At 37.9% G+C, this 19,977-nt stretch overlaps 1 protein-coding gene across 2 annotated transcripts in view; it reads right to left on the reverse strand.

The window, feature by feature from the left end:
- SGK3 (serum/glucocorticoid regulated kinase family member 3) overlaps nt 1-19,977 on the reverse strand; it is a 44,015-nt gene that overhangs the window by 4,044 nt on the left and 19,994 nt on the right. For both annotated transcript variants that reach the window (XM_072151785.1, XM_072151786.1), the window contains exons 6-14: nt 13,620-13,707; nt 12,216-12,265; nt 9,276-9,333; nt 7,989-8,072; nt 7,176-7,307; nt 4,162-4,274; nt 4,038-4,074; nt 2,902-2,988; nt 848-943 (exon numbers count right to left, since the gene is read on the reverse strand). In XM_072151785.1, the coding sequence (XP_072007886.1) occupies nt 848-943; nt 2,902-2,988; nt 4,038-4,074; nt 4,162-4,274; nt 7,176-7,307; nt 7,989-8,072; nt 9,276-9,333; nt 12,216-12,265; nt 13,620-13,707 (745 nt within the window). The remainder of the gene's footprint in view (nt 1-847; nt 944-2,901; nt 2,989-4,037; nt 4,075-4,161; nt 4,275-7,175; nt 7,308-7,988; nt 8,073-9,275; nt 9,334-12,215; nt 12,266-13,619; nt 13,708-19,977) is intronic.

Consider the following 19,977-nt stretch of genomic DNA (forward strand, 5'->3'; position numbering starts at 1 on the left):
CTGAAGGACAGCAAGCAGAGATCAAGAAAACGGTGAGGAATTGATACAGAAAGTATACTGGAAAGTTGTATAACTTTTCATTTCACAAACAACATCAATTATTTTCTGAAAGTAGACAACCCCTTTAAGGCTACCTGCACATTTTGCGGATTATGCACAGATTTTGTCCCAGTAAAAATGAATTGTAGTAAAAAAAAGTAATGTAGATGATGTGTTTTTCTCGCGCAAAGAAATTGTTGCCAAGTGCAACAAAATGAAATAACTATCATCTCACTTGACTTTTTCCATTGAAGTCTATGGACATGTAAAAATCTCCATCACATTTGCAAGAAATCTGCATCAAAAACACATACAATCAAGGTATATTTGATGCAAATATTTTTATGCAGATTATCCAATTATCTGCAATGTGTGCAGATAGCCTTAGAGGGTGAGCATCACTATAGAGGCCCATATCTTGGGATATATTTAGCATTATTATAAAAGATAGGAATCCGGAAACCAAGAACTGGAAATACAGGCAGTTAAAGACATGGGCTGGTATTAGCTCACATTCCTAACAATGTCAATAATTGCCGGTATGTATGGTTCTCTGTGCTGTACAGCCCACGTCTGATGTGACATTTTTCTTTCAGCCTCATCAAGTGATTTGTCTAAGCACATTTGAGATAATTTATTTTAATAGATAAACAGGTGAATGTTAACATAAAGCAATGGCAGAGAGTGTACTAAGGATTCCCAAGGGGCTGTTGGTGTAAAAGCTGATGACGTGAAAATTCCAAATATAAAATAAGATAGAAGATTTATATTGTTATATGTATACATTGAACATAGAAGAGAATCTTACCAAGCCGTGTAGCATTTCAAATAGCACAGATCCAAGACACCACCAATCTACCGTGTTGTCATATGGCTGCTTCTTAATAACCTCTGGTGCTAGGTACTGTAAAATAATATGGACAATCTTTAATACAATCAGATACCAAGCTAGAGGAAGTACTCAGTTTTATTTTAAAGGGACTTTGCAGGACTCACAGAATCTCTATTAAAACAATATACAAGCCAGTACTATGTTAAGACCTCAGAAGGACAATATTTCCCTTCTGTGACACTACATACACCGGGAGTTGTGTTTGGATAGCAATTTTTCATAGTATCCTTTTTGAAAATTCTGTCTCTGAATAAAAAGGGGTAAAATAATAGTCTACCACTGAAATACAGAGAAACTTTGGGGTATGGGGAGGGATGAATCCGACCAGTTTATGTTATAGACCAACTTACCTTTCAGAAAAAAGAGGCACTATGAAAATCTTTATGGCAATCCTAGCACCCACAAATTCATCTAAGGTGCATAAAATAGAAAGTCCATAAAACAAAAGAACCAGAAGTCCTGTATATTATCACATTACAACCGAGTTATTTGAAAAGATTCTGTTGTAATAAGATGATATATACAGGACTTATGGTTCTATAGTTTTATGGACTTTCTGTATATGCACTTTAGATGGATTTGTGCCAAGTGTATCAAATGGATGTAAAATTTGCAAGTTTAATTAAAAACACATTTTGAAGACACCAATGGTGTGAATTATACCTTATTCATTTGAGCTGAATGTGGTGCCTGGGAGCAATTCCATTCACACACCTGCCTACTTATCACATTACTTTGAAGTCAGAATCTGCTTTGCAACATATGGACAGTCACTTGGCCTTTCTCAAATATAGTGCTACCAGATGTATTTAGAACCCAATTTTAGGAACCTGATTATGTCATTGTAATATCATTTATATAAAAGTTTGAAGAGACAGGATTACATTGGCACTGCTCTAATATAATGCATATTAAATGGATGGTACTGTATACGTTCACAGGACATTCAATGTATGTTACCTTTGTACATAATAGAGCAGCACAAATGTATATAGACAGTAGTTCATGTGCTTTTATAAAAAAAAAAACAAAACAAGTAAAATATTTATTTCCGACTGTTGTAAGGACTGTTACAGTACCTGTTTTGTCAGTGTTAGGGGAATTACCGTAAGTACTTGGCCAATACTTCGGTGTGCAGGTTTATTTAGAGAAGCACTCACAAAACCAAATTCTACAGTTCAAAGAAAGAATTGTGGGTGAAGAATTGTAAACCAAGCACACTTACATGTTGGTGTGCGCCCCCTTTGCCATTATCTGCTCTTCTTTTAGCTTCTCTTGCCCTGTATTTTTTTACAAAGAAGGCTTTTAAAATTATGAAAATGAGCCTGAGGGGCTCCGGGCTACATGGGTGTTGATGAAGTGTGGAGTTCCTAAGGCTCATTTGCATAATGTTAAAGCCTTTTTTTCCTTAACAAGCTTAAAGAAGAGCAGATCCTGCCAGATGGGGCACACACCAGTATGTCAATGTGCTTGGTTTACAATAGTGATCATGGTGGTAGATGTCATTTTAGACAATACAAATAGTGGAGACTTTAAAATTACTTCTGTGTAAAAAAAAAAAAAAACCTAACCCTAAAGGGGTATCTAGATGCTTAAATCTAAATCCATTAAGGGTGGATTGGATCACACCAGACATCTCTATTGATCAGTTTGAATAGACTGCAGCAGAGGTCTCTTTACGGCTAATCAAGCATAGGGTCATGCATAGTACAGCTAATGTGGTTGTTACTGTGGTTTGCCCCATTTACTTGAGCTGCTAACAGACCATGTGATGAATGCATGTTATGCCAATGTCCTGTGAAATGGAAGGAGCACTCACTGGAGAACCATAACTAATTCAAACAATTGACTAGTGGAGGTCTGAACCCTGCCACCGCTGCCGATTGGCTGGTAAAATCAGCCGAGTGTCATCTGATATCAGTCACCTAGCCTAAGGAAAAGTTTGACCCATAAGTACTCCATAAGCTCACCTCTGGTGTCCCACAAAAGGTTAAGGTTTTGTCCGAATTTGAAATCCCTTCTTTGCAAAGTCCAAAATCAGTTAAAACAATATGACCCTAGAGTAAAAGAAAATGACAAGAAAAGAAAAAAGGATTACAATGTAACCTCCTCCTACTCTAGCACTACTGTGCAAAGTTGAGTACAAAGCATTAACAATAGTGACTACTGTTTAATGGATTAATGCCACTAATCTGGTTATGACATATGGCCGAACACCACATTTCTGATGCCCAATTACCTTATTGCTGATGCCCCTGCCTAAAGTCAGAATGTGTTGAAAAAACAGAAGCAACTCCTAGGTGTTGTTGTAAGTAACAGCAGAAAAATACATCAGATTATGGCACAACACAGGCTTTTAGACAGATGATTGCCATTGACAGATTGGGGGCTGAGTGGGGGACTACTTGAGCTTCAGGGCTCTTAATGCAGTCCGATTTCATTAAAAGGCTAAGGGTCTCAAATGGTGCGGTTGAATGTGGCTTAAACTGCACATCCATAATGAGAGACCTGCATGCAGATTTCCTTTAATAACATTTGGAGCCCTATTTTTTTCAGTTTGCATCAAATTGTATTCAAGTGCTGAATGCAGCCTTAAAACAGAACTAAAATTATAATAAAATCAACAGTTCAGATTATCGTTATATATATTACTTTATAATATTCTATTAAATAATTATGTCCATGTGTCCTTTTCCCGCTGCCTTTTTCCCTTATTTAAACAGCTTTCTGTTTTGTACTTCACAGATAAGGAACCCATTGATGTTTCTAGTTACTTAAATCAGACTCTTGTAAGTCTAATTTCCTTTGGGAGCTGAATCATCAAGTGAAATATACTCTAGGTTTTGAAACATCATTGGACTCCATGTCTTATTTCAGGACAAGAGAAAGCTTTCAGATACACTGCTCACTACAGGAGAAAGAAGGAGCACAATGCATGTCTGAAATTTAGAAAAACATTTTCTTCACAGATTGAGTTACCCTGAACAAGTAAAGCTTTTTACTAACATTGATACAAATGGTGATTTCAGCCAAAATTTATTAAAATCTCCACTATAAAAGAAAAATTTTTTATGAAACAAAGATGTGTACATATGTAATGAATTACCTGCGAGTCCAAGAGAATATTTTCCGGTTTTAGGTCTCTGTCAATAGAAGGAATTTTTTATTAGACTCATCTACACCATTTTGAATACAGCCTACTGAGAGTAACCACAGAATAATAAACATACCTATATATGATTTGTAGGGAGTGCAAGTAACCCAAAGCACAAGCAATTTCAGCAGCATAAAAAAGTGCCCTTGGCTCCGCAAAATATCTTTCTCTTTGTAAGTGAAAGAAAAGCTAGGGAATAAATGTGTATAATTTAATAGAAGACTAAGCCAACCAAACATACACATGTCATAGAATGTCAGATTATATAATGTACAGCATTTAATCTTTTACCACAAGCCATCAAGGAAATATATGCTATTATAAGCACTACAGAAATTTATTCCCATCCCTGTAGAAGATATGACTGTTAGATTTCTCAATCTCTGTGCTGTCCTTTATCATTCCCATGATGCCTCAGCACAAAATCACATGGGCAGTCATATAGTGCTAACATGTTCTATGGTGCTTTACAGAGATTGCTGAATGTCTCCATGGGGACTCGAAGATACAAGATTTTTATGCTTCTAGGAAAGGTTGTCACTTTTACATCTATAGACAAGGTGCATCAAGACTTGCAGGAGTGGAGTGGCTTTCTATTGGTAGTGCAAGGTAAATGTCTTTCAAAAGACAGTGAGGCGAGTATTCAACTATTTATTGTTATCATCTCCATAGATGGGGGGGGGGGGGGGGGGGCATTTATCTCATGTCTGGAAATGTGTGTCTAGTTTTGTGATTTTTTTGGAGGGTTTTGAGCTTGCCTGATTGATCTTAGTGGTTGATAAATGAGGCAAAAAACCTTTGTCTGAAAAGTTACACAAAAGTCACAAATGTTTTAGCAACCCTTTGCCTACGCCTGCTCTGGACTGGAGTTTATTTGAGACATTTCACAGCAATTGCACCAAAATTTACAACAATTTTAAATGCCCACATCTGAAAATTAATAAATAAATCAGGTGCTCCACTGAAAAAAAAACAAGAAAAAAAGCAACATATTTCTAAAAAAAAGGTGGAAAAAGTGTCGGAATAAAGAATAAAAACAAAAACTAAAGAAGTTTGATAAACACCCCCCCCCACACTGTTCACTCCTTGTTACATAATACTGTGTATTTTAAAACGAGGCAGTTCTCCAATGGTGCTAATAAATGGGGGAGGGAGGGGGGAATCTCCCCCATAGAGTTTCAAGATGGTGACAGTCAGACGGAGCTGTCCAAATCAAACTACAGGCAGCCCCCTACTTAAGAACACCCGATCCCTAGTTACAAAAAGGACCTCTGGTTGTTTATTGCTTTACTGCTTTATTATTGATCCTGGTTCTTATGACAATCCAACATTTTTAAAATCCAATTGTCACAGAGACCCAAAAACATTTGACTGGGGTTACAATGATCAAGTATATGGTTCCGACTTAGATACAAATTCAACTTAAGAACAAACCTATAGAACCTTATACATAACCCGGGGACTGCCTTTACTACTATAATTCCATGTTACATGTAAATAATAGTACATCAGCAGATATCAATGAGTCAAAATATTGCACAACTTCTGTATGAAGTAACATACCGGTACTTTCTAGAACTGAAAGGGGTTGCCACAGTATCAAACAGAGAAGTCAACTGAGGAAGTGACATTTTATATCCAAATTCTTCCTCTAATCTAAGCAAACATAACATGCAGAAATTTGGAGTGTACAGGAACAACTGGTAATTTTCACTATATTTCAACAAAAATGTAACAAGTGGGTTGACTTTCACTTTAGATCCTTTATCAGGTAAAATAAGACATCTCCAAATATGACTGGTGTTGACATTCCCCTCTACCCATTTGGAATACCGAATCGTGTTTGCATGTGTGTTGGAAGATCAGGAGAAACTACCATTGGCTGAAAGAACATATTAATAATCTTTATTTTTATAGCACCATCATATTCCATAGCGCTTTACAAATCATAGGGGGCACATACAAACAAAATATTACATTACAAAAAGTCATGTGGTACAATAGGAGTGAGGGCTCTGCTCACAAGAGCTTGCAGTCTATGAGGATGAGGGGGTGAGACAAGAGCTTACAGGCTATGAAGATAAGGGGGGGTGACACAAGAGCTTACAGTCTATGAGGATGAGGGGGTGACACAAGAGCTTACAGACTATTAGGATGAGGGGATGACACAAGAGCTTACAGTCTATGAAGATAAGGGGGGGTGACACAAGAGCTTACAGTCTGTGATGATTAACATGCTACACACTTTTACAACTACTGAAGGCGATTGTAAATTATTTAATTTAGCATAGGGATCCTCAACTTTTGCACCTTGTGAACCATTTAATTAAGATTTTTTTAAAATATATGTGCCCCATCTGCTCTCTCTGCTGATAAATAAATCCTGTATTCAAGCCTGTAGTGTATGTGCTGGCTAAATATGACTAAAGTCCATTCACATGACCATAGGGGGGCATATGTACAGCCGCAAGCTTGCGGCCGTAAATACGTCCCCCATAGACCAGCAATGGTTGCTCGGAGCACCTCAAGCTCTGTACACGGGGGGGAAAAAAAAAGTCAGTGAACTAAAAATAATGCTAAAGCACCAGAATTTTGATGCAGTTTTCTGCCGGGTTATCCTCAAATACCTAATAGGAGGTGCAGAGCATAACTAGACCATCAGCATAAGGCGGTCTAGTCATACTCTGCACTGTGTTACCTTACACCACTTTGATAAATCTGTCCCTCAGAGTTTAAAATCTTTCCTGCTGCCTGCCCGCTTATAGTAGACTATGGACAACAACTACTAACTGATAAGCTGATCAGTCTCTCCTCATCTAGCTGAAAGTAAAAGCAAGAAACGTGCTGAGCAGTGATTGATAAACTGTTCTGTTAACAGATATTGAAATTATCTCCAAAAGAAACACTTTAGAGACAGGGAAACAAAAAAATCATGTAAATTACTGATATCTTCAATATTATTATACTAGGCAAATTGCAGATATATCCTACATTGCAAATGGTGCCAATTGTAAACAATGTGGATGTCGTATTGAAACAAGAGCATGCAAGACAAATGACTTGACAGTATAAATAATGTCAAGATCTTACCTCTCCACCATTGATGAAATCCAAAACAAAAAATAGTTTATCTGAGGTTTGGAATGAGTAATGGAGGTGCACTAAAAATGGATGTTTTACATTTTTCAGCAGCACGTTTCGCTCTGCCATAATGTGCTTTTGCTATAAAAATATAAGAAAAAGGTAAAGATATTAACTGTATAAAATGTGACAAAGAAAAGTTTAAAAAACTAGGTCAAATACAGTATTTGTTAAGAGATCAACTAACCTTATAGGGTTTTTCCAGTTCAATAAAATTTTAAAATACAACCAGTTGTCAAAAAATGGAAAATTGTCATCCTCGCCTCATTGGTCAAGGCACCTCCTGGTTCACTATGATAATCTATAGCAGGCACAAGCCCCTGTATCAGAACATCATAGCTGGACTAGCAGATGGTAGGACCAAAGTTGAATATTATAATACTGATGACTGAACCATATTAGCATTTCATTTTTCTGGACCATCCGTTTAAGCCTTCAGCTTGTTAACATAGATTGTACAAATAAGTCCAAGTGCTGTAAGCTGGTTAATGCAATCTATAATAGAAACATAGGGTATATGACCTGTTTCCTAGATTCTATAGACTCTGTCTTGTAATAGATACATGTGTGCAACCGGTAAATGTTTGCTCCTATAATAATACTAATAATAAATCTTTTATATTTTGCAGCGCTTTACAGATCAATATTTCCTCCAAAACTAGAGGAGACCTATAAGAAATCTACAGTAACTGCACAATGTGATATTCACTACCACCCTGACAGACTGATCCTTTGGAGAGTTGAAGTATGGGCTCAAAGTACCTCTTTTTTGTTGAGAATAACTTTCTTTTGTAAAACCTTCACTGCATAATACTGTCCATCGTGTTTGCCTCTTGTAAGGACAACCTAGAAATTAAACAGTTATTTATGTTACATAATTGTTCATTTAATGTTAAGATATGCACATTGCACTACTGCACTAAATTTATTGAAGATGAAAGTGTAAAGCGAATAAACCAAATCCAAGTTTGATAGATACATTTGATAGATGCCGTCTCCCCATTAAATGTCCTACTATAAATGGATAACTAAAGCTGGTCATCTATATTTGATATGGATTGACCCATTTATTTCTTTGGGACTGGTTGAGCATCTGATGTTCACGTAAACCTCTTTTTGAATGTACAGCACCATGGAATTAATGGTGCTCTGTACATAAATTATAACGTGTATTGGGGTCTCCCAACTCTCACTGAAGACAGATGTTGAGGGAAGATGAGCTTTAGTCGGGTTTCTTTTTGTTCTAGAAATAAAAAACGACCCCCAGTCTCTGGCAGTGGATTTCTTAAGTTCAGCATGCGTGTACTGAACTCCATGTGTGGACTTTAATGATCTTGTACAAGAATAGAAAAAAATGTAGCTTCTCTCTTCCCAAATCAATGTATGATATATGTTATATTGCACATTAGGTTCCAATAGCCTAGTTTATGTAGATTTTAAAAATGTGTTTGTCAGCATTCTGAATAATTTCAGTACTTTATAATAGTTTGTGTCACATTATATGGCTCCCTGCCAGCAGCGTGTGGGAAGTCCCAGGGTTTGTCAGCTGCATCTCCTCATGTATACTTCCTCTACTCCACACCATCCCCCTTTCCCATGCCTGCTCAATGCACATGACAGGAAGTGGGGAGGAGTAAAGGAGCTGCACGAGTTTGGCCTATAGAAGACTGACATGTGCACATATGAGCCCACAGCTGTACCCCACCCCAGGACTCACTACACACTGCTGGCAGGGAGCCAGGTAATATGAATTAAACTTATAGAAACTACTGAAATGCTTTAGAATGCTGATAAAGGCATTTTATCAGCGCAGTCGCTACACAGTGGACAAAGCCTTTGGTTTTCAGATCCGTCCACTTTATAGGTTCTGACGCCAGGTGGCAACCAAACTAGCAGATTGATGCGATCACATTACAATGATCAATATCAGTAAAACCCAGAAAAGAACCACCTAACTATAATAATAATAATAATAAGCTGTCAGGTAAAAAAAAAAAAAAAAAAATCAGCTATGTGACGTGTATACTTTTCTGGGAATATCATTTGTACCTTGCCGAAGCTTCCTTTTCCGATTAGTCTGAGGTATTCAAAGTCTGAAGGTTTGGCACTGTTATAGAGAAGAAAATTGTACAGTCAGTACTTTTATATCTTTATATATGTTCATCATTCATTGATTTTGCGCGTTCACAACATTTAAATCGCAACATGGATGTCATATTTATTTTCATACACAGAGCCCAAAATATTTACTACCTTTCCAGATGTATGTGACGTAATGGAGGCAGGCTGGTACATTGTGTACACGCGCACATGTGTGTGTTGCATCACAGTCACTAATGGTCAGCAAGATGTCTGGACCATTTATAAAGAGAGCAGAATGTGTATCATCCCATCCCACAAATCCATGTCCCAAATGAACAAAAGGGGTATTCCCACCTCAGCATTTTTTTTTTTGTATGTTTATTTAAAAGAGGTTGGGTATAGATTCATGTGACTAATATGCTTTATTTAAAAAAAAATGTGTGCAAATGACCATAAATGTTTTCACATGGGGCTAACTTGACCCCTAGTTACAGGTCAAGTTGTACCTAGATACAGCCAGCACCGTACATATGTATAATTTTTCTTGCTGCTTTACCCCAGAGTTGAATTATCCAGCAGCTTTCTGAGGCTTCGAGGTGCTGGAGCTGCTGCTGATATGCAATGACTGTGGCTATTCAATAAAGCGGCCGGATGTATGTGAACGGCGCATGCGTGAGCTATGCGCGCTCACATATACTTATCTTTATTTCACTGTAGGAAAGCCATATGCCAAGCGCCTGCGCTGGCCATATCTAGGTACAACATGACCTGTAACTAAGGGTCAAGTTAACCCCAAGTAAAAACATTTATGCCCATTTTCACACATTTTTTCTTATATAAAGCATATTAGTCACATGAATCTCTACCCAACATCTTTTAAATAAACATAAAAAAAAAAATTGCTGAGGTGGGAATACCCCTTTAAACAACTAAGAATGTTTTTTTTTTAATTATGCCAATAGGCATATTTCTATTGAACCAAAAATAATGGAAGAATCAGTGATAGGATATATTCCACAATATTTTAATAACCAAAGAATATCTAAATATCTAAAGTAGGTCTCCCATTACTGACTGGTATATTAAACTTATGACCAAGGCCTTGCCATACATTTTGTATGCACTTTGATTATACATTGAGCTTGCGAACATTAAAATCCGCTTTGCACAATAGCAGTTATTGGGTATTTAGCAGTTTATTGTATTCTGTTTCAATACTGTGAATACACAGAGGAAGTCAATCTTGAAACTTTGTGCCTATGCATAAGATGCAGGCAATAAACCACTTCCTATACTGTCCTTGAATACAGTAAAGAGAGAAGTTGCATTGTATACAGTGTAACGTCTGCTACATTTCTGTGGTTACACAACAAATCTGAATACTCATTGTCATTAACTGCTTAATGAGGATTGTGTATATATTATAACATATTTGTTTCTTTGTTTACCTTGAGACCAATTATTTTATTAGTAGAAGTTGTAACTGGAAAAGTAGCTGGACATAAAAAGCTACAGCCAGGAATGTCGCTGTATAGATCTGTCCAATTACTTTTTACTGTCATTGTGGGAGCTTGGATAAGTAGGCAGATTATTTAAATTAGGTTATCAATATCAGAATGTGGGATTACAACACCTGGGACCCCAATAATCAGCTGTTCAACGGAACAAGCAGCAGATGACTACATTCTTCATAGAGTGGGCAGAACTGCTTACTGCAGATCAGCTTCCATTCAGGAGCAGAGTTGCAAATACGCGGCTTGGCCACTACAAAGAGAATGGTGTGATTTGCTTACAGTTTAATTGTACGTGCATTAACCGTTGATTAATTGGAGTGCTGGGTGTCAAGCTACCACTAATCTGTTATTGAGGGGGTTTAAAAAATTTAAAAAAAAAAAATTATAAAAACTCAGTCTCTGGTCTAAATACACCATAATAGATTTGAACAGTACAGTTGATGTACAGATGTAAAGTCTCACTGGTCCGTCAGTTCACTTGCTCCACAGTCGTAAGCCGTTCGGAGCCACAAGCAAATCCAAGATATTTTGGGCTTGTTCACTCTCCTTCTTCCAGGTTGCTCCATAAACGTTCCGGTCCCCCTCTCCTCTCGGCGTGCCTCCCGAGTGCTAATGCACCACGAACCAACTAGAAGGGTACGTCTTCCAAATGAACTCCCTTCACCACCTAAAGGGGCTTTGAAGGTTCCCCGCTATTCGTTGCATCCTCGTATTAACTTATACAGTTATAAATTAACCGCACAAGAAAAATTACACAACACAGCTACGATGTGTTCATCTAAAATTTTTTCTCAAATATACTCACAAAAGTTTTAATAAAAAACCTTGTAAATCAGAACATTCCTCTTCGATTGGTGGGCGAGCGATTGGCATCCTGGTATATTTGTGAGTATATTTAATAATATTTTTTAGATGAACACAATCGCGGTGTTGCACCATTTCTCTGGTGCGATTTGTTTACAGCTGCATGAGTGCGAGTAGTGTGAACATAAGGGCACCATTAAAGCCTGTTCCAGGTTGTGTAGGAAGCTCATTTGGAAGACTTACCCTGCTAGTTGGATAGTTGCACATTAGCAGGAGGGAACCCAGAACATCTTTGGAGCCACCTGGGAGAAGGAGAGCTCGGTGAGATCTTCCAGTGCCTGCGAGTGAACGAGCCCGAAACATCTTGGGTTTGGTTGTGGCCCTGAACGGATTACGATTTAAAAAAAAAACTCTTGCCGTTTACTTAAAATCTCCTATAGGTTATTTCTACTTTTAGTGGATTTAGTCTAATAATTCCCAGGCCATTTCATGTAGGATAGAGAACTTCTAAATTTTTGTACTTTAAGCTCACACAAAATGACAAACACACACTTATATTTTAGTTTTACTTCGAGATCTAAAGACATACTGTGGATTTACAGATGGTCCCAGGTTGACATTTTGCACGGGTGATCCATTCTACAAGAAAGAAGAGTTATTATTTACCTTTCTCTAAAGGAATTACTGTATACACCAAGGAACTATACAGGTTTGCTATAACATCATAACTAGGTATATGTGTAATAGTATAGAGGAAATTTGAAACATGACAACAACGAGGCAGATTGATCACTTAATATGGGAATAATTTCAACAATATTGTTAATAAAATTTATCATCATTCCTCACTGGGTTATTGCCATGTCACCCTTTTTGCGGCCGAGATGAGAACAGGAAGGTCTCAGCCACGCTTAAGTGGTTGAAGTAGAAAAAAATAAGTTGTTTTACTTTGTTTCTGTAACTTTCACAGTTTCAGAGTTGTCATTTGGACTTACATAATTAGCCAAGCAGAACAAGCTATAAAGTTTCTATAACGTCTGTGGTTACAGAACTTGTGCCGCTCATTGTGCTGCATCGTTTCTATAAAGCTGGGTGACCTTTACAATTTACAGTAGCAGTAAAATAAAGAAAAATAAATTTCAATCCATGTGCTGAAAATTACAGTGGGTACGACCCCTTTAAATTTTTCACTCTGTGCTCTTAGGAACCTTGAGTGCTGCAGGAATTTTGTAACCTTGGCCAAATCTTTCCATTAACACACTTCTGTCTGTAAGCATGTCCTATTTTATGGTTGCTATTTATAGGGCCAATCTTTATATTTCACCCAGCTATTTATTTTAAAACTTTTATAAAGTTAGGATTATATTACTCTGGTAACAATGGGGGAAATGAAGACTGATACTTATTGCGCTAGTCTTAATCCCCCCATAGGCGCACTGCACACCCAATTTCTGAAAAGGCTTCGGTATCATAGCAAATCCAGCCGCAAGCAAGTCCGGTAGCTCTGACATGGCAGAAATTTCATGTATAGCCTCAGCCGGTTTTCCGGAATACGCTATAGTAAATGCAGGCAGTGTCCTAGTGACAATTGAAATTTTTGGTGTAATGGGACTATCAATAAAACTTCATTACAGACACCTTACGGCTGATCATTGTAGTCTGGGAGTATACTGAAGCATCCATAGAGCTTTACCAGAGGTCACAGTGCATATTCTGTTGCAAGTAGTACTCACATTTCAGTTCCATTCTAGCAAAGTTTCTACAACATAACTTTATTTTTGACATACTTTGCTCATACATCTGTCTAATGTGACGTACGCCATTCTTTGAGGAATAGTAAGCCTAGATGGTGTCAAACGTACATTGATAAATCTGCCCCATTGGGAAACATTTCATAAATTTAGATCGAATATAGACCCCAGCTAAACTGACTAGATAAATATTCTCATTGATATTTCAATAAATAATTCAGGAAGAAGACTGTTGACTTTACCTTCTCATCTGGTCTTTCATCTTCATCTTCTGACGGATCTGATTGATGTTTGGCACAGTCCAGTTTTAGAAAGGCTTGAACATCAGGACTATAAAAAAAAAACAAAAACAAAATAAAAACATTGTGTGTATGTATACCATTCTGACTGTAGATATAGACAGTGGGCTTTACTAGGTTGTGACCATGGCTTGAAGATGTTATATGACATTAATCCCTGATGATAGAAACTACTCTAGAACCACATAGGAGTGCATGTACAATGTGAATGGTGTAGCGTAAAGACAATAGACTAGGAGATCCTGTAGCTCATCTATTCCATCAGGCAGCCAGGGCACTTATAAGACTCGGCATCTCCTCCATTCTATCAATCCTGCTGAGTACCTAGCAGCCATGATGCACCTCACCGAGGAGGCTTTTTATAAGGTGGAGTAGACATGGATTTGCAGATTTTCACCATTTTTATTAAAAGTTATATTTTAGTCTATACATGCTCTCAAAAGCCGGTGAAGTACCCTCCATTACTATTCTACAGAACTGTCCAACTCTGCACAAATTAATGCAATTCTGCAGAATGAGGTCTGGTTAGAACAGACCTGGCACTAACCACCGATAGCCCAAACAATAGAAATATCACTATATTAGTACAGTAGTCAGCTAACAGCACAATGCAAGAACTGAAACACAACTGAAATAGCCTCACAACCGACCCTCACAATTATTTACATTCACCAATGTGTTTGCAGGAACACTACATATGTATACACCATGCATGCAGCTATAGGCACACACATCACATTTGTTCTGTGTATATTTTATATATTTATGCTATAATCACATCCTAAAAAGGGGTTTCTGGACAGAAAAGCAGGGTTAGTAGACTTCCTTTTGTGGGTACAGGTTTTACCAGGATTCCTGGAAATCACCTTTAATACCTAGGCATATTTAGACCATATTTAGTTCTGTTAATCTTTGAGTGTTCTAACCTTTATTGTAAATATTACTAAATTTCCCAACACAAAGGTATTCATGTGACACACTAACATAATGTGACATAATATTATCTTAACCTATTACACAGAAGTGCACAACAGAATTTTTTTTATCATGTTCTATTCCCGATTATCAAATATATAATGCAGCAGACAAATTTCTTTAAAATTTGATCTCCAGAATGTCTAAAGACTAGACATTTGTACTTCAGGATCTATGTGCCGTCGGTATTCGATTATAATGCAGGTTGTTGGGGCAGTAGCCTGGGGACCAAAGCCACCCACCAAATTTTATACTGAGAAGGGCCTTCACCTAGGAAATCCTCATATATCTGTTCCTGCTCTGAACACACATGTACACAATAGCCAAAGATCCACCAAAGATCGTGAAAGTTAGGGGCCTAAATTATATTGGTTAATCCCGTTATCAAGATAAATATGTAATTGTGATGTGCGATACTATGAAACATGTTTGCAATAATAAAAAAAACAAAATATTAAAAAAAAGGCATAAGAGTCAAACCAAATCCATTGCAAGGTGTTAGAAAGGGTCCCAAAAAAAAAGCATAAAGGTACTTCTAGCACTTGTTCTTTGCATGTATTTTGCAGGTCTTTTCATGTTCTCCCATGAGCGTATCAAAAGAAAAAAAATATATCAAAAATGTTTAAACCCAAAAAATAGCATTGGAAAAAGGTGTCTGAATATTTCAAAATATTAAAAATAAATGTACTGCAAACCAATAAATAATGGAGGCAGCAGTTGAGATCATTGGTATAGTTCTACCACACTCAGCAAGACCTTCTACTTATAACACAGTTTTATAGTTAAATATAAAACCTCACCATTTAAAAAGGGAAAATATGTAGGTAAGGAAAAAACACTTACTATAAACCCTTTTCCATGTCCATTGCTAAAGACTTTCTAGAATGCTCACATAAAGGATCCCTTTTTCAGTAATGCAACGTAGAAGAGTCCTGCACCTGCATTAGTATCTAGAGTAGTTCATTGTGGAATGAGAATGACCAATGCCATGTTTACTATCCTATTTTTTATGATGTCACATCCCCCAACCTTCAAAGAAGGAATAAAGATGGACCGCACAAGCCATGTTTACAAACTGGACAAGTAGTACAACTTCCTAAACAGGTTTCTAAACTAAAAACTAAAAGGTGGTCATGTATATTATAAAGAAGTCGGCTGATGTTCACAAGCATTAAAAAGAACAAACAACTCATTGTCAATCAATGTGCCGACAGACTCACATACTTCAGTTCATCTTCACTGTTACAGTCATTTACCCTGGATATATCTGTGTATACACAGGGTAATGGAAACACAAACTTTCTGGGTACATTCCTTCAAGGAAAGATCTTTTGTGAATTATAGCCAAATACCGCATATACTCGAGTATAAGCCGACCCAAGTATAAGCTGAGGCCCCTAATTTTACCACAAAAACCTGATAAAACCTATATATTTTTTACTCGTGTATAAGCAGAGTTTGGGTTTTCAGCACATTTTTTGTGCTGAAAAACTAGGCTTAATGGCTTAATCCAACAAATAAATTAAAAGAATGTTGTAAAACTTCACCCAATGGACCAAAATTTCTGTTAAATCAGACATTTTGATCACACTTAGACATTTGCCCATCTTAAACCCACCAGCCAGTAAGACAGTTTTCTTAATGCATTTTGTATTGTCCATTAGATACATTCATTTTTTTACTTTGTTTCATTACAGCCAATTGGCAAGATCAAAAAAAGTTGTTTTTTTCCCCTCATTAATGTAGAGTCTGCACCCAATCTTGACCAAATAAAAAAAACAGAAGTGTAGATCTTTTTGATAATTAACTAAGAAAAACTGAAATATGGTCACAAGCATTCAACCTCTTCCAACCTCTGTGCTCTGGACCGCAGACTGACTGGGCAGAAGGTTCACCTTCCAACAAGACAATGACCCTAAGCACACAGCTAAAATAACAAAGCAGAGGCTTCAGAACAACTCTGTGACCATTCCTGACTGTCCAAAGAGAATATGGAGAATATGTTCCCTACTCTGCAATTGACGCAGAGCGCACAGGACAACGGTGTTATTGGCCTAAGACACACAGACAGCAACAGAATGCTTGATGACGCAGTTTTGGAGCAGTATTTGCGAATATAATATATATTTGAATGTTTAATGGCTTACACATTGGGGGTCATTTACTTTACCTTCTATACCAGTTTTTTGGCATAGAAGAACTCCCCATCTTCACCAGTTCAGACTTTTTTGTCCCACATAGAAAATGGGGAGGGCAAGGCGTGATAAACCAGTTCTGTCATATTTATTATAGTCTCCATCGGTTTTCCTACAGCACTAGTCTCTCAGACCTGGTCTAAATGGGTCCAACCTGGCGGAGAAGCCAGAGCCTCCACATCCCAATTGTATTGATTGTTGCTCATTTGAGTATTTACATATTTTCTATTATATCTGGTTTTACAATGGTAAATCGCTTTTTTGCATTCAAAATGTTTTTTTTTTCCCTTTCTTTTGTGCAATAAAAGCTTCTTTTGGATAAATCTACATATAGGGGGTCATTTACTAAGGGCCCGATTCGCGTTTTCCCGACGTGTTACCCGAATATTTCCGTTTTGCGCCGATTGTACCTGAATTGCCCCGGGTTTTTGGCGCACGCGATCGGAATTTGGCGCATCGGGGCCGGCATGCGCGCGACGGAAATCGGGGGGCGTGGCCGAACGAAAACCCGACGTATTCGGAAAAACCGCCGCATTTAAAAAAAAAATTGTGTCGCGAAAATTTCACTCACCTTCATCCTGGGTAGGCCGGTGTATTTCGAGGCATTCCAGCGGACTTCAGCGCAGCAGCGCCACCTGGTGGACGGCGGAGGAACTGCATTGATGAATCCCGGCCGGACCCGAATCCAGCGCAGAGAATGCGCCGCTGGATCGCGAACGGACCAGGTAAGTAAATGTGCCCCATAGTGTTTGATGTGCACTGAATAGGTGTTGGCATGTTGCTCTCTCTTCTTTAGTTTTACCACATGTTATTTAGAAACCTCTTTATCTTCTCGTTATTATTCACAGTTGGGGCTACAGCCAATTTGGATGTCCTTGAGAACCTTTTCACAAAAGGTGGAGATGTCCACAAATCTAAGGTAACAAGACTAATGAGTTACTGATAGGGATCCTATTGTGAGGACCTGTAAATTAGTTTGTCAGAAATGCATAGGTTTTACACACAGGGCTGATTCTAGCCCAAGAAAATGCAAAGTGACACCTAAAGTCTCAGTGGTTGTTATCCGTGCAGCACTAGATTTGTGGAAAATTTGGACGCCAACTTATTTCTGGAATTTGAATAGGTGAACAGTTTCTGATTGGGTAATCTGCTGGGAGTCCTGCAATATTCTAGGTTCTGTACACTGCATGGTTCTGGTGTTGGTGGCAGCCCAGAACTGCTGATTGATAGGGTTGTTGGAAGTCACACCACAAAGCTGTAAATTGTTGTGTTGCCGCTTTAAGAGCATCTCTTTTCTCTGTCTAAACACTTAGATGCCATGTTTTTTTTATTGCTGGGATAGGGCTTAAGTGTACAATTTTTTAAGCAAAACTTGGTATGTTTGCCCTTAAAGGATAAATAGCTCCTACTAGTACACAGTGGAAAATGATGGGGAACTATGGAAGGTAGAAGAGGGATTTTTAAAAATATCTTCCATCAAAGTCAAGCATGATCAATCAAGGACACTTACTCATAGATCCAGGAACCAAAACTGTGGTATATTCTTCTTAAGTGTTCTCTATCCTCTCCTTTCTTCCAAAATCAACTTTTAAAATAATGCTTTTAAAACCATTAGGGCTCTGGGGATGTTAGCAGAGCCCCTCCTTGCTGTAGCTTCACAGGCTGTTACACTGTTACCCCTCTGCCTGATGTAATCTCACATGAGCTGAGGAAGTTTCAGCACACAGTGGGAGGGGGAACCGCTCCACAGTTATAAGAGCCTGGATAGGATCTGCTAACAACCCCCCAGAGCCCTTTGGGCTCATTAGCATCATTTTAAAAGTAGATCTTAGAAGGAGAGGCCATGGATAACAAATATAAGATTACCACAGCCATGGTGTCTGGATCTATGAGTAACTGTCCCTGGTTTATCACACTTGGAAGGTAGATTTTCTTTAAAAGACATCTACCATGAGTTTCACTGTTGGTAGATTAATCCTACTTACAAGCTCCTGATGAATCGTTCTTCTTGAAACTTTTTTTTTTTTTTTTTGTATTTTTTTTTTTATAACCCTGTACGCTGCGATATAGAGTTATAAAAATTATGCTAAGCAGTCTAAGGTGCTGTGGCTTCGTGCCCTCGTCATATAATTTATTCACTTCTGCCTGGTCCCTTATGTCACCAGCTCTCTGCATTCTGAATGGGCGGGACTGGAAGAAAAATGGGGGAGTCAACAAATCATAAGATGGGGATCGGAGGCGCTCCAGTGTCTTAAGCCAGAATACCTCGGACTGATTAGCATGATATTGATAACGCATATTGACAAAATTCCGACGTACAGGGTTATTAAAAAAAAAAAGTTCAGAGAAGAAGAATTCGGAGCTTGTAAATAGGACTAGTCTAGCATAAATGAAACTGATGGTAGATGTCCTGTAGGTGATAACTAGTAAAACACATTTTATAACCAACCCCCTTTAGCTCACCCACAGACACACCCTTCGAATGGTCATATGTCTGCCAGTATAAGTCAAAATGCAACGACAACAGTAGTCGTAAACAGAGTAGACTTCATCTACTGGATAACAGCCCAAAATAAAGTGTTACCAATTAACTAGTTTCTAAAATACTATTATCTATTATTACGTCATAAAGGCCATTTCCCTGGTTAATATCCACGTTTCAAATACTTATCAATTAACATCCAAGTCCTAACATGTTTCCACATAATTACAAGGACACAGCGATGGCCACAATGGAGGACATGGGTTCTCTGAAAACAAATCAAATATCTTGCCAATTTGCCTTTTCTGAACCTGTTCATGACAAACAAACACATTTAACCTCAACATTTGCTGAAGCCCCTGGAGCAATGTACAGGAAAAGAAAACTTGTGAAATAACTGCAAAAGTGCAAGCATGTGGGCAGCAGATATCAGGTGACATGTTATGTGTGTGGAGGTGTTTACCCGATGGGCAGGTGACTTCTGTACGGGAAATTGTACAAATATAGTGTCACGTTATCAAAACACTGTGATCAGATAAAAAGTAAGTGATAGGTAGAGCACATTGTAGGTGTAGGAAAGATCTGGCCATTAATCTAGCCATCTTGGCCTACCTCAGCCTACAGGCTTATTCAGATGGGCATTTTGGCG

The sequence above is a fragment of the Engystomops pustulosus genome, chromosome 5 (genome assembly GCF_040894005.1).
Source record: "Engystomops pustulosus chromosome 5, aEngPut4.maternal, whole genome shotgun sequence".
Taxonomy (NCBI): domain Eukaryota; kingdom Metazoa; phylum Chordata; class Amphibia; order Anura; family Leptodactylidae; genus Engystomops; species Engystomops pustulosus.